This window comes from Malurus melanocephalus, unplaced genomic scaffold, assembly GCF_030028575.1.
Source record: "Malurus melanocephalus ecotype Western Australia unplaced genomic scaffold, MMel_1.1 scaffold_320, whole genome shotgun sequence".
In the NCBI taxonomy this organism is placed as follows: Eukaryota; Metazoa; Chordata; class Aves; order Passeriformes; family Maluridae; genus Malurus; species Malurus melanocephalus.
In genome coordinates this window covers 249,375-264,356 of record NW_026623552.1, presented here as the reverse complement: position 1 = coordinate 264,356, position 14,982 = coordinate 249,375, and the positions used below count along the sequence as shown (strand labels likewise).

At 44.8% G+C, this 14,982-nt stretch overlaps 1 protein-coding gene across 1 annotated transcript in view; it reads left to right on the top strand.

Annotated features, from left to right (window-relative positions):
• Positions 1–6: 6 nt before the first annotated feature.
• Positions 7–14,982, top strand: part of CCDC85C (coiled-coil domain containing 85C) — a 108,178-nt gene continuing 93,202 nt past the window's right edge. Inside the window, exon 1 of the mRNA XM_057377650.1 lies at positions 7–921. Within this exon, the coding sequence (XP_057233633.1) occupies positions 210–921 (712 nt within the window). The 5' untranslated portion in view covers positions 7–209. The remainder of the gene's footprint in view (positions 922–14,982) is intronic.

Below are 14,982 nucleotides of genomic sequence, written 5' to 3'. Positions count from 1 at the left end.
TTCTTTTTATTATTATTATGGGGTCTATGGGGGAGCAGAATTTTCAGTCCGGCGTTGCTCTTCCTTGTCCAACGCTCAGCGGAGAACTATAATATTTCTTCCCTGAGATGCTGCAGTGAATTTTAGTTCTAGAAAATCAGGCGAACAAAATCATCYGAATAACCCGAACCATTTGTTACTCTGTGAGAGCGAACGCAACCTAGGCACAGATGATGGCAAAAAATTCCTTGGAAGGGTCTAAAGAAGACCTGAGCAAAATTTCGGAAGAGGAGATGCTGAGATGGAGCAAGGAAGAGCTGGTGAAAAGACTGAGGAAAGTGGAGAATGAAAAGATGAACTTAATGGTGGAACACGGCAACTTGATGAAAGACGTGAACCGGCGGCTGCAGCTCCACCTGCACGAGATCCGCGGGCTGAAGGAGGTGAACCAGAAGTTGCAGGACGACAACCAGGAGCTGCGGGAGCTTTGCTGCTTCTTGGACGACGACCGGCAAAAAGGCAAGAARCTGTCAAGGGAATGGCAGCGCTTTGGGAGGCACACGGCCAGCGTGATGTGGAARGAGGTGGGCATGTACCAGCAGAAGCTGAAGGACCTGGAGGCGAGGCAGGAGACCCTCCTGCGGGAGAACGTGGAGCTCAAGGAGATGGTGCTGATGCTGGACGAGGAGCGGAGCGGAGCCGGCTCGCGGAGCTCCATCGACAGTCAGGCCAGYCTGACCAACCTCAACGGCGGCTCGGCCACCAGGGACGTGGGGGACGGGAGCAGCACCTCCAGCACGGGCAGCGCGGGCAGCCCCGACCACCATCACCACCACCTTCAYCACCACAAGGCCGGCGACAGCAAGGCCGGGGCCATGCGAAGGTCTATGGATGACCTGTCCGCGCCCCTTCACCACCGGAGCATCCCAAACGGCCTCAATGGTGAGCCCCTGCCCCCTCTCCCCTGCCCCGCCCCGCTGGCCCCGCGCCACCTCCCCCTGCACGTCCGGTCCCCCTTGGCGGTGGGGTGAGAGACTCCGGGGCAGGGGGGTCCTGGCCATTCCCAACCCTGTCCATCCTTGGGGACCTCTTTGGCAGAGCCGTCCCGGGAGCCGGGGAGGGGCACCTGTGTGCGGGGTGTGTGTTATCAATGTGTTATCAGTGTCCTGGGCTGAGGATTGGAGCCTCTTATCTGCAGGGTTGGTGTTTGGTTTTGTTTGTTTGTTTTGGGTTTCTTTTTTGACAAAAACCAGCCTGAGTTTTCGGGGTTAAATAAACACTGATTGTGTTCCCACTCTTACTCCTCTTTCTCTCCCCCTTTAAATAYTTGGGTTTATGTTTGGCTTGTTTGTTTGCTAGTTTGGTAAGATCATAAAGATGGGATGAGATYTTGGAAGCATCTGATGAGAGTGCAGGTATGTCCCACAGAGCATCACCTGTTAGCTCCATAGGCTCTCAGGGCAGGCTGGCTGTGAAGTGCTCAGCATGTTTGGAGGGGTGCAACTCGGCTTTCCCCTGTGTCCGCTTCAGAAGAGGAGTTTTGTTTGTAGAGAAGAGATTGCACTCGAAGGGACGCTGTACTCACAATTTTGTTCAGGCTAGTCATTGAAGTTAAAAACAAGCTCCACAGTGAAATAGTGCCAAGCGTCCTCTGGCAGTTCGTATTCAAGCAAAGTTTCTATTGTTGTCTAATAGTGATCAGGCAATAAAAWAATATTGGAATGTCTTTAAAATGGAGATTTTTTTGAAATCTTGTAGAACCAACAAAATGAAATACATGACTTCTAGAAGGAGTACTGTGGTCAAGAGGGTTCAGTAGGAATCRAACCAGGCACCAATCTAAAAAAAATCGTGTATATGAGGCTGCTTTTAATGTTCTTAATTCTCTTTCCAACCGGGAGGACTATTTTCTGGTTGGGGTGCCCTTTTCACTCTAAGCACATGGAGGGGGATGAAGCCCCAGAGGTTGGCTCTGATTGATAGTAGTGGATGTGTTTACCAGATAACCATGCTTTCAGCTCTCAGAGCTTTTGGTAGTCCTGTTTTTTGGTGATTCGTGGCAAATCTTTATGTCCAAGAGACCTGAGGGTGTAGAGGATTGATCAACTCATTTCACAAGTGTTCATCCATGAATGTGCTGTTTGCAGTCCYGTTTCCTCAGCCGTGTGTCTCAACTCACAGCTGGAGACCTTCTGGCCACCTTGCCCTGTATTCAGGGATTGCTGTTTTCAGRGGTGATCCAGTCACCAGATGGTGCAGGGTACAGTAAACATCCTTAAATGTTTGGTGTGGAATTTTTTAATCTCTTTTCTAGAGCTGTGTAAATCAGAARTATCTGGTTTGTAAATCTGCAGATAGCTTCTGCTCCTGACGTGACTTGACTTTATTTTCATAAAGCATTGCTCTCCACAGAGGCTTGGAGAGCACGTGACAGATACTGAATGTGCTGTTGCTGTTTTGGGACAGAGGAGCTTCGCAGATCTGGTTTGTGAACCGTAGTCCAGGTCCCTTTTAAATGTTGGTAGCTGAATAGGACAGAGCCAGTTGAATTCATGTGTTAACTCAGGGCTGTTGAGAATGCAAAACATCAACAATACCTTAGAGCTGCCCCTTAAAACCGGKGCAAAGGCACAGTGGGATGCTTCACCTGGGATTCAAAGTCGCCCCTGTCTGCACAAAGAGGAAAGCCTCTGCCTGCAGAGCTCGGTCCTCATTTCYCTCCTCAAATGCTGTGTGTGGGGCTGTGCCCAGCAGCATCTTTTGGAGGGGACTGAGAGGGAGTCTCATGTCCTRCCGTGTGTAGGGTGAGAGTAGGGAAGGGTGGCAGAGCATCTGCACAMACATACGCATGTCCATGTGTGCCTTTGAACCCCTGCTCATCTCCTGTATTGGAAGAAGTGTGGGCTTGAGCATTTCAGACGTGACCTTTAGGTTTTAGAGACTTCTGGTTCTGGGGAGCCTGTGGAAGGTGATCTCTGTGGGAAATACGGAAGCTCTTTCCTGTGAACCTGTGCGGCTTCATTTCTGAGGGTGCAACGGATATGATCAGCACTTTTACAGCTAATAATCCTTGTGAAGATGTAGACAAGCCTGATCTCTCCACTTAGGTAGTGAAGCTTTAAAATGACTTGAATAGTTGTCATTCTCAGATAGCATCGGTATTCAGCAAGGCCATTTCCCCGACTGTGCCTTTGGAAATGCCTCTCAATACATATGCAAATGCAGGGCTTATCAGGCCCCTTTTTTGACTGACAGCAAGAAATCTGGGAGGGGTGTTTGCCTAGGACCAAGCAACAATTCTCTTAAGCCTGTGAGAGTGTAGAGGAGCAGGGCAGGAGCAGGTGAACATGAAAAACCACTCCAGTGAGTCAGGTGGGTGGTGGAGCTGTCACGGAGCRGCCCCGCAGTGAGCATCCTGCCGTGTCTCCTGTTCCTATCCCTGCYTTCCGTGTGTGCAGCCGTGATCTCAGCCTTTTTGGACTCTTTTCTTGGTGAGATTTTTTATCCTTAGGGATAAAACAGAAGGAAGGCAGAGGACAGAGCGTGCATGGCCTTTCATTTTTTTGGTTGTAAACTTGAGTCTGGTTTGCTGTTGTCTCATGTCTTTAAAGCACCRGAGAACTAACCAGTGGGTAAAATAGATACTGACCAGCCAGCTAATACTGAAATAAACAGCCCTGTGTGCTTTCTGGGGAGAGGAGGACCTGAAAGGGATGCAGTGCAGAGATCAGCATCTGTAGTTAGAACACAGCAGAAGCCTTGGCCAGCCRGTGGGAGCAAGGTGCTTCTTGTCAGCGGCTTGCCAGAATATTTTTGCTTCGGGAAAAGGTGGAAAGTCCTGAAATTGAAAGCTGGAAAGTGCAGAACTGTACTGTCTCTGCTAGTGGTATCCATTGAGCTTCACTCTTAAGTGCTTTTCCAAAGGAGCCAGTGTGGTGGTTGTTAAAACGCTTACAGGAAGAAAGCTTTTCAGTAGAATCTTAGCGAGCAAAGGTGGGTTAAACGTTTCTCATTTTCTCCTCAGTGATCTTTGAAAGTGAGTTGTTGAACCAGGGCTTGATTTATTTGCCTTAGTGACCCACCCCAGTGTGAGGTGACGAACTCTACATTTGCAAGGTGAATTCAGAATAAATGGTGTAAGTGTAAAAAGCAACCCCAACCCAACTGATGGTTCATCTTTGCTTCACTTTTCTGAAGTTTATTTACTTATGTAAGTTATCTTTTGGAAACTGATGATTAATTATTCACTCATGGAAGATAATAAGTATAACATAGTGTGAAAATGGCTAATATTCAATGTCCTGTGTAATCCTGCTTGTTCTGTAAGAGCTACGACCATTCTGTGTGTGCACTGGGCTCTGGGCTGTGGGATAGGGGCACCTCCAAGCTGTGTGATGGGAACTGGCCAGTTGCCTCTATGATTGTTCTAAACCTACTAGGACAGAAATTGAGGCACAGGCACTGTGTGTGCTTGTGAGTGCCTCAGCTTTCCTCTTTATGCAAGGTGTGGATCTGTGTGCACACACAGTCTTGCTGCCCATCCAGCTTTTAGACAGCCCGTTGAAATGGCTACTTGGCTCCAAAATTGCGTTTAAAAAAAAGGAGAATTWAAAAAAAAAGGCAGGTATATTTGGTGATATTGATATTAACATGACCTGGAGGAAGAAAAAACCCTCAGGTACCACAGGATATGTCCCTGGACCRTGAGGTATGTGGGAACACTGGGAGGAGTGACTCAAAGCACCCTGAGGCCAGGGCTAGGGCTTCCACTGGTTTTAGCCTTATCTRGATCTGCCTGGGACAACTGTTCATCCATCTGCAAGCCTGGAGGCATACAGATTCAGCTAGCAATGTGCCTGGGACAAAACCCTGTGCATACMGGCAAACCTCAAAGGCTTTGGGTTTATTAGGCTTTGGGTTTATTTCACTCCCATCGACTGGAGYTGGCATTAGAACTTCACCTTCCACTGAAACTGTTTGCTCTAGGTTCCCAAAATGGACTGGATGGTTTTCATTGTCTCTGTTCTGGTTGCGTGAAATGTTAATGCTCTTTTTTAACTTTTTTTTTTGATGTTTTGTTTTTATAAGTTATTGAAAACATCAGCAATTAAGAAATGGTCAGAGAGACCCAGAAACAAGCTGTGCATACAGCAGAGAACCCAGAGTAGCACAGATATTAATCTCTGGCCTCTTGTTGCTGTCTTCTCCAATGAAAGAAGAATGGTTTCTGGGTGAGGGGGTGGGAAGATCTCTAGTTCTATTGATTCCCACTTGTAGTTGTCCACATATTTACCTAGAGGGTACAATATATTGCAGTAAAAATGGTGGCAGAGAGAAATGGCTGCTCCCTGTGGGCTGGTATTGATCTGTAATGYGGCTATCCTGTACTTACTTCTCTACTTTACACACCCTTTAGGCCCAAATARTAGTTTTATTAGTGTATTAATAACCAATATACTTATTATTTACAGTGGCATGTTAATGAGGCCTTTGAGATGAGAGTATGCAGGGGCAGATGCAAAAGATGAACTTCATCCCATCTAATTTGAGATATCTCCAATGTAGATATTATCATCTGCATTCCCTCAGGCTTCCTTTATCGGCCATGTGGAGAAAGGCACTTTGGTGTCACGATTTATGTGAACTRTGTCTGCAGCAAAGAGAAGAATTGCATGCTGTCTGTGCTCTTTGTCTCTGCTGATGAGGAGGAAGCCTGGTCAGCTCGTTCATGTGCAGCCATCKAAAGCCAGATGAGATCAGCTGTGTTCCAGGTGTTGTGCTGACCACTGTCCACTATTCCAGTGCACCTGTCCTGGCTCTGGTGGAAGGGAGGAAATCGCCTTTCTCAGCAGCACTCAGATGTCACCCCTTTATGTTCCCCACGCTGCATGGGCAGCCCAGGTCAGACAAAGTCCTGTTCTCTGTGYTGGAGACCTCTCAGAGCTCAGTGGCTCCTGCCAAGCTTAAGCACAGGTTTGGTTACTTGACCAATTATTTTCTTTCTTATATCAAGAGCACTTTTCATCCTATGAAAATGGCTTTAATTTTCTTTTTTTTTTTTATACTGCTGTTTTTAACGTGTTGGTATTTTCGGTGCTGTAGGCTGTTACATACAGACTCCTTGTGATTAAGACAGGAAATCTGCTCTGGGGTGGTACACTAGATAGACGTAAGACTAATGGAGAAAAACCTGTTTCCATCTTTGCTGTAAGTTCAGTGAGTTCTGCTAATTGGCTCATCAGTGCTGAGGTCTCAGACATGAAGGGTACAGCTTGAATTTCTTGTAGCCAGTAGTCACTGGACACTCATTAGAAGAACTGACCTGGAGTGCTTCATTTGAGACATCTTCGTCATTGCCCCCTCCTTTGTCATTGCCCCCTCCTGCCTTCTTGCTGAGGCACTGCCTGTGTGCCAGCCTGCTTGGCAAGGTAACAAACTTCAAGGTAGCTGGTGTCCCTGAAAACAAGGCTCAAGATGCTTAAATTAAAATTGGGCCATATCTGGAAATACATTCTCCATGGTAATGTGTTCTAATTTTGTTTTCCTCTTTCAATATTCTATAGAGATATCTTATTCCCAGCTGTCCTGTGGAGGGAAAAAAAAAACTTGTATTGATTGAAAGACAAATTTCTATGGGCCTTTGATGGAATTACCCAYTTACTCTCATCGAAAGCAATCAGAATAAGGGAAGTAAGCTGTATTGGTAACATGTAAATGATTTGGTCCTCTGGAGACATTTTATCAAATAAAGCTGAGGATCAAATTAAATGGTGATCTAATGAAGTGGCAGGCATGGGAACCCAAAATGCAGCCCTGGCAGGTGTTACACTCAATATCTGTGCAGAAATGGGGGGCATGAATACCAGCACTGACAGAAGCATTGCATCTGAAAGCTGAAGGGTTAATTCTCTATGGGGACAAGGGTGACTGCATCCATGCGACCTTGGGGATACTGGAGGCCCTCCCTGGGAGGGGTTGGGCTTTTTATCTGCCCCATGGCATGGCATGGCCTTGCTTGCATCTCACAGACATATCCATGGCAGGCTTGCTGATGTTTTCCCCCCAGGCTGCACTTCTGTAGCAGGGCTGCCCTTTGGAGATGCTCTGGGAACAAAACCATGGACAGTGGCTGATGGTAGGTGAGATGGAGGTGAGGTGCTTAAACTGGCAAAAGTGTCTGGTGCACATCAGGTGGGGAGTGAGGCAAATGAAAAACATCTAAGCTCATTTAAAACACAGCTAAAATGCTTGAACCCAGAAGGCTAATGTTCTTTCCATGCTCACATGCAGGCCTTAATGCATCCCACCACAAAACACACAGCACTGCTCGCCTGGAACAGCAAAGGTTTTGGGTCTGCACATCCAGTTTTCCTGCGAATTATCTGCAACTGGCTGGGTTTGCTTCTGCATTCTGTATTTTTAACCTGACTTTTTGTCTGCCAGCCAGAATTCRTCCTGCCCTGTCGCCAAATGTCATCATCCCCTTGTGGTTAACTTGCTGCAATTCATGAAACACTTGGCTGCCATAAATAGTTATGTGCAGAGGTTCCTCCGCACGCGGAGCGGGCAGAAATGCGCAGGCAGCGCTGCTAGGCACTCGCACACGAACATGTCCACCAAGAGAAAGTTGACCCACTTCTGCAAATAGATAACTCCTGGCAGAAAAAGTAACACTGTCTCAGAGAATCTATCTTCCCCTTGCCTACTGAATTGTGAAGCAAAAAGCAAGCCAGCTCCATCTTCTGAATTAGCAGTGATGTGAGCACAGTACTCCCCATTGAAACCGGAGTGTGTAAATCAGCCCTTGATCTGAGGAGGGATTAAAATGGCCATAATTTGGTCGTGATTTTTTTTTTTCAATATAATGAGAGCTTTTGTTAGTGAATGAGGTGCATGGAGTTCAGGACTGAGCTGCTCTTAGGCATTAGGAAACATTTATCACCATGGCAATTGAAGGCTGCTGTACAGGTTATTTTGAACACTTTTCTAGTGACTCATGTCTGGGTCAAGAACATTTATGCCAGGTTACTTTAGCCCCTGTACATACAGGTATATATATTCTTCCTTCCCTTAAATTATCTTTTGCCTTGCTATTTTGCCCCTTTCAGGAAGCTCCTTGCTTTATTTGACTTATGTCTCCAAGGTGGTGGTGCCAGCCTTGTTCAGAGACTCTCCTGTGAAGGGCCTTTGTGACCTAAAGTCCTTGTGAAATAGATTACAGGTTAGTTTCGACTGGGTTTGAGATTTCACAGATCTTGCGGTGAGATTGAAGCAATTCTAAATCTAATGTGAGTTATCTCATTGTCTGCTTGGGATCTCCTACAGGCTTGTAGGATTGGATGTCTCCTGTTTGCCCGCGGTGGCTGTGGTGGGAGGGCTGTCTGTAGTAGAGGGAGCACCGTCAGTGAGTGTCGGGCTCATGGCATCAGGGCTTTGGCCAGCTGCAAGCTGCAGTCGCAGGGTGACACGCTAGCTGTCTTCTGCGGTTGTGTCAACGCCGGCTTGCTGGCAGAATTAGTTCAATCAAAGCTGGAGTGCTCTGAAAAGCCCTTCAGACTTTGCTCCATCCCCCAGCTCTGTGCAGTGACACTCAGGACTGCATTCTGCTGCCTTTTCCCCTGTTTCACCCCAAACTCCTCTGCTGCTGGGGTTTCATTCATGTACAGGAAGGTCAGCGGCATTTGAATGTCTGTGGGAGATGAAAGATGAGGTGTGTGRAGCAAATGGATGGAGCAGGGCTCAGGCTGGGAAGCAAGAGGAGATACTTAGCTGCTCTTTCAAACCACCTCCAGGACAGTAAGATGCTCCAGGGATGTCTGTSCCTGGGGGTTTGGCAGCTGTGTCTGACCTGTCCCTGCATTCCCAGGACAATGAGAGCCCCCAGGTACGGCAGGGAAAGCTGCAGAGCAGCTCTCTGTCTTTGTGCTGTAGAAGACCCCTGAAGAGGAAAGAGGCAGGCAAAAGGACTGCTTAAAGTAGGGCAGCAAAACAAACCGTTGTTTTAGAAAAGAAGAAAGAAGATTTTTAGCATTTCCAGTCCTCAAAACTTAACATTTCTATGGAAGTAGCAGGAGAAGGCTTGAAGTCAATCTCTGATCTAGTGGGGCTGACTAGAATTTGTTTGTTCTTCCCCACCATCTTCCATCCTGGATCATTGGAAGACAGGTTGCTGTGCATCASAAATGCAAGATTCCTGGTTTTTGGCTTTTGATGACGTGCTAAGCAGTCTCTGGAGGGCTGGCATCTATCTTTCATCTGCAGTTTTTTACTTGCTAAGGTACATTTCTTTCACTCYATGGCATTTATTGATAGTGCCTTGTCCTATAAATGCCGCTTCTGTGACACGGTGCTCCTGGCTGTGACTTCATATCGGGCCGTGGACTGTTCAGTGGTGTGGTACAGCTCAGTAACCAATGACCAGTGATGTTAMTGTGGGACACTGCAGGCTTGAATGAAATTGAGACTTGGACTCTTCACACTGGCTTTGGTATTTTTTTCAAAGGAAATCCAGAGTTTCTTTAATCTCCAGCAAGGGAAGTAACCTGTCCTGTTTAGACAATGTTCTGCTTGATTTTTGTGTTGTCAGAGGATTACTGCTGGTTATATACATACAGGAATTTACAATTTTCATATTGATGCTTTTGTTATTTCCCCCCCATTTTTCTTTTTGGTAGGATCRAATAGAATAGGTTCCAGGACAATCCATATAAACATCTACTGTGTTATGCCAGAGTAATGTCATCAGATGCTAACAGCATATCAGTAATTAAAAATGACTAATTTTGGTTGATGCCGGATCTTTTCCAGCTCCTAACAAAGGTGTTAAGAAAATCTTATTTTTATGTACAATCTTAAAGGACTATTGTGATGCACAGTGTTCTTTTGTCTTCTTGGTTTCCTTTTCTTATCTCCCTTACTGGGATTTGCAGTCTCATATTTATCTATTTCCCAGCAGCTGAATATAACTTTGATCTATGCTTTGGATCTACGGAGCTTTTAATCCCTTTCCACTGAGTTAAAAGCTTGTTTGCTGTTGAATGTGATACATAGTTATGGGTTATATGATCTTCAYCACGGCTCATGGCATCGCACAGGGATAGCACATGGTGAAAAACTCTGATAAAATGTTCCCTTGTTCATTTTCCTGATTGCAGCTGAAACCCAGCATGGGAGTGAGTCAGTCCTTCACTCCTGGTCAAACTGCTGATACACCTGTCCTTTGCTGTTACAAATACCTCTGCACTTGCTTGCTTTATTTCAGTTATTCACCCATTGCTCTGTGATGTTTATTTTTGAGGCTAAAAACCAGTTGAATATTTCAGTTAGTGCAGCAGCCCTTCCATCTTCCAATTCTGACAACATATAGAGTGTTTTCCTTTCTTGTCCTTATAGCACCTTTTAAAAATAGGGATCCATTTTTAAAGCCTATGTGTTTATTCCTCTTTCATGTCCTGAAACATGGTGATATATGTCTTGTTTGTGGATGTCTTCTCTTCTGGAGTGTCTGCAGTTTCCACCTCAGCAACAATAACGATTTCTGCAGCTCTGTCCTCCAGGCCATGTGGACATAGCTGCACGTGTGTCATTGTATTCAACCATYTTCTGAAAGTTGTCCTTTTCGAGTTTTTGGTGTAGCTGTTCTCTTCCTGGATTCTGAGCAGTTTGTTTGGAAGTCTCCCAAGCTTGTCTCCCAACCTCTTGTAACAAAATGCAGTCCTCTTTTTATGTCAGTTGAGGCTGTACTGTTTTAGATGTAAGCTTTAAAATAACAGAAGGATGGATGGTTCTGCAAGTTAGAACACAGAACTGGGATTCAGATTTGGAGCGTGTTCTCAGTATTACATGGCATTCTGATGTAGACCTAGCTAAATTATGTGTTTTGTGGTTCTCCTTTTATACAACCAGAATAATATATTTCCTTTGTCCAAGTTTTTTTGTGGTTTGTTGGGTCATTTATAACATGTTCAACAGAATTAGACCCTTACCTCAATGGGGCCTCTGACCATTGCTATGATACCAGTGATAACAAACAGGTTTTGAGTTATATTGAGCTAGCAAGGAAGGAGAAGTCTTTATAGTAACTTCAYGTATTTCTAATTCCCAGTTTTGGAGTTGCTTCAAATCCTGTTTCAGCTTTACTGGGATAAAAGCACTCAACATGTTGGGTTGCTTCTGTCTGTGTTGTATATACTTCTTGGAACCATAGGATGATGAAGTGTGATCAGTCTCCAGCCAACTGTAAAAACCCAGAAACTTGTCAAATAATAATTCTCCCTAATGAGAAGACAAGCAAAATTRGATAAAAAGCAGTGTTTGTCTCCCCACAAACCCAGACAAGAGCAGAAAGATGCTGCTGCTGTCACGGCAACAGGTTACCTTGATATCATTCAGAGAGTGGGCATGGCATTTGTTATTTCAGCTCATCCCATCTATGTTGCCCAGTTGAATATCACRTTATATACGTGTGCTTAAAGTGCAGTTTATCTGTCAGCCTTGTGCAGTTTTGGCTGAGGTGAAGAATCACAGCTGTGCAGCAGAAGGGTCCTTCGTGTCACGTTTCTCCCCATGTCGCTGCAAAGCAGTGGTGTCTTTGCTGTAATTTCTGAAGGCACCCTCCCTCTTYCCGGTTAAATTCTTACCTGATCCCTTAATTGCTTTATTTCTGATGCTGGTAATTTAGTAACTCCTAACGAGTCCTGRCTGAAAAGTCATCAAAGTCACTTTTGGGTGTGAGCTCAGAGTTTCTTAACCACATGGGCTTTTATTTCCATTTGCGTGGTGGAATTGGGAGGGAGGATCTATTTGTCAGCGTATCACTGGCGTGTTAGGAGGGTGACAAGACCGCAGTAACTCTTCCTAGGCAATTATGTATGAAAGGTTGTCAGTATGAGTAGTATGGGAAGTTAAAAGCCTTAATTTTCATTTGGAATTGAAGCCCTAATGACTTTCCACTCCCACAGCTCACACAGTCCATGTTTCAGCCTCAAGTTGACCAAGAAAAAAAGGGGAGGGGACCCTCTTTGATTTCAGACTTCTTTTGTGCAAAATTTTTATGGAAAAAACAGATTTATGAGTCACTGTTCTTTGTATAAAAGATAATTACTCAAGTATGAACCTCAGAAAAGTGAGAAAATTTTGTGACTTTGCCACTAACTATGYAACGTGAGCTTTTGCTTTCTCTCTTTTCAATTAGTTAAGTTAAACAACATCTCAGTTTGAAAGGTCTAATTTTATTTGTTGCTTGCCTTATACACTAAATACTTTCTCTGTGTAAAGCTAAGCAGCAGAGAGGGGAAGAGAAAGGATCATCCCAAATGAATGCTCTCTAATTATTCAAAATGATGGGTGTAGATTCTGTGGGGTTAAGTGAAGTGTTGTATTCAGTCACATCCCTCACTTGCAGTGTAGTAGAGAAGAGAAACTGGATCACACAAATACTTCTGTTAACTCTAGGAACATAATTAARTTCCTCTGGAAATTTGTTCTTTAAAAGCACAGCCCCCTAAACATCAATATTGTTTAATCTGTGCTTGAATGTAAAGCTGTGTTTTTGTCCACTTCTTTGTGTTTTGTGGTTGTTTTTCTTTTTTTCAAGAAATAAGGGAGCGTTTTGTAACTCAGTAGCATCTGCTGCCTAACATGAGTGAGAGCTGAGGGCAGGAGTGTTGGTAGAGGTGGCATGTGCAGGTCACAGTCTTGCTTTGGCTCTGGAGCAGCAGGTCAAGARTTTGCACAATGCCAAGGATCCAGAGTTCCTTGTCTTTGTGGTCCACCTGGGRTGCTGAAGGGCATCTTCTGTTCAAAGCATAGGTGCTCAGCATTTTCAGAGTATTAAATATTCTGAGAGTGATTCAGCCTTTGCTCTTGGAAGTGGCTGAGGTGAGTAGCTAATTTTCTTGGCCATGGGGCTGTGTTCTTGAGAAAGCATCACTCCAGAGCTGTAAATGCCCTCTGTCCATAACAGCATAGGTCCAACAATTTTTCTGGTCCCGCAGCTGTGGAGACCAGAGACCTGCAAGATGAGGAATGGATCATGTAAACAGCAGCTGATGKAGTTGTTGGAAAGGCCTCTATTTTTTCTTTCTGCTTGTTACAGCATCTTGCCAGGTTGGACAGGGAATATTTCCAATGGAAGATCTGTTGTCCTGTCCTTCATTCTGCYTTATTTGGATAAAAATTACAGGGCTGTCCTTTTTTATTTGGCAGTTTAAAGTGAAGCAAACACAATATTTTTTGTGAAAGCCTTGGAACTGCCACTGTARAAGGAATGTTGGCTAAAGGGTAGAACTCCCTGGTTGTGTTATGTTTAAGGATGGTGATATTTGAATTTAAACTGGTTTTTTTTTTCTTTTTTTTTTAAGGGAGAGATTTCATATCTGGATTTAAACCAAAACTGTGTCATGCACAAGGGGACAGGTTTCTGATGTCGAAAACAACATCTGTGGAGCTGGAGGGAAGGGCTGGGCAGCACGGAGTGTGTGTCCTGGCATGGGGAGCCACGGAGGTGCTGACTTCCTGGAGCTGCATGGGAGGGTAGGGGAGCAGGAGGGCAGCTGGGGGCAGAACTTTAGTCAAGCTGAGATGAAGCTCTAATGCAGCCTTTGTGCTGAGCTGGGGGGACAGGATGTTCTCAATGTGTGAGGAGTGGGCAGCAAGAGTTGCCTGTCTAGCTCAAAATGGGGTTGGAGATCACCATGAAAGGATGTGGCAGCAGCCGAAGGAGGGGATGGAGTAAATCACTGCAAAGATGTGGTTTGGGAGCTAGCTGTTATTTTTAACAGCTGATTTCGTTGAACTGGATTGAACTCCCTCCAGCTCAGCATTGATGATGGTGCCTGGAGCTATAAAGATTGTATTTTGATCAGCAAGTCAAAAGCAAGTGTACCACTAGTCATGAATACATTTTCAGAATTATAAGCAAAGGAGATCTCAGAATAATAATGGGCAGAAAGAGTTGCCTGAAGGAACTGGTTTCCTTGATAAATGCTGGAAGAGGTGTAGACCTGAACTTTGCACTCCTTCCCATATCAGCTTTTTAAAAATGTGCAAACAGATCTAGAATCTGAGTTTTGAACCTGTTAAAATTCTGACTAGACATAACACAATATGGCAGGAAAACCCATAATGTTGTGGTTTTGAAAATACAAATGGTTCAGATGTAGATGTGTGATGTGAGGAAGAAAAGGGCATGTGTGTCCTGTGCCATATATCATTGACCCAGTTGGTTATTCAGTGATGAATTCGGATCTGTATGTTTCGARTGACAGATCTGGGTTCTGAAGTGCTGATGATTAGATTAAGACAGTGTAGTAAACCGTAATGGTGCATGAAGAGCTACTGCTGGATTTGCAGTAATACGTACTTTTCTGCCTTAGAACAGCATGAATAATACTTTATGGTTGTATAACTCCTTCCAGACAAGGAGTATAAGAGTGCTTTATAAACGCTAATGAGTTTGGCCTCATAGCATATTTATAAGCCTGAGAAGTAGCATTATTCCCCTCTGTCATAGTTTGGATGTTGACTAGTCTAAGTATGCAAAGAACAGGCAGCAGAGCTTTCATCTGCCGACCCTCAGTCCTGGGCCTTATCTGCAGGACTCGGTAGGCTTTCTGAGTGTGTCTGAGACATGCTCTGAAATTTACTGCTGATTCGTTCCAGAAAAAGGGTTGGGGTTTTTTTTGCAAACCTCTGGGTGTCCTTTGTAAAGCAGAAAGCATTGTAATTATTTGATGATAATTTCTTGCTCGCCTTTTTGTTCTACAGCAGCAGAGATTGAAACTAATCCTCTACTGGAATGAGATCAGATTGGGCATTATGAATATTGTTTCCTTGCCCAGAACAAAGAGACTCAGTTAATGTGAATGCAAACTTCTGTTATCTTTACATGGAGTTGCAGGTGGGTAAGGAATGTGAGGTCAGCAGGATTGGGAGCAGATAATTGCCCGTGTCAAAGGGCAGTGAGAGTGATGCCTGTGAAAAACGCCTTGCAAAGTAGGTGGG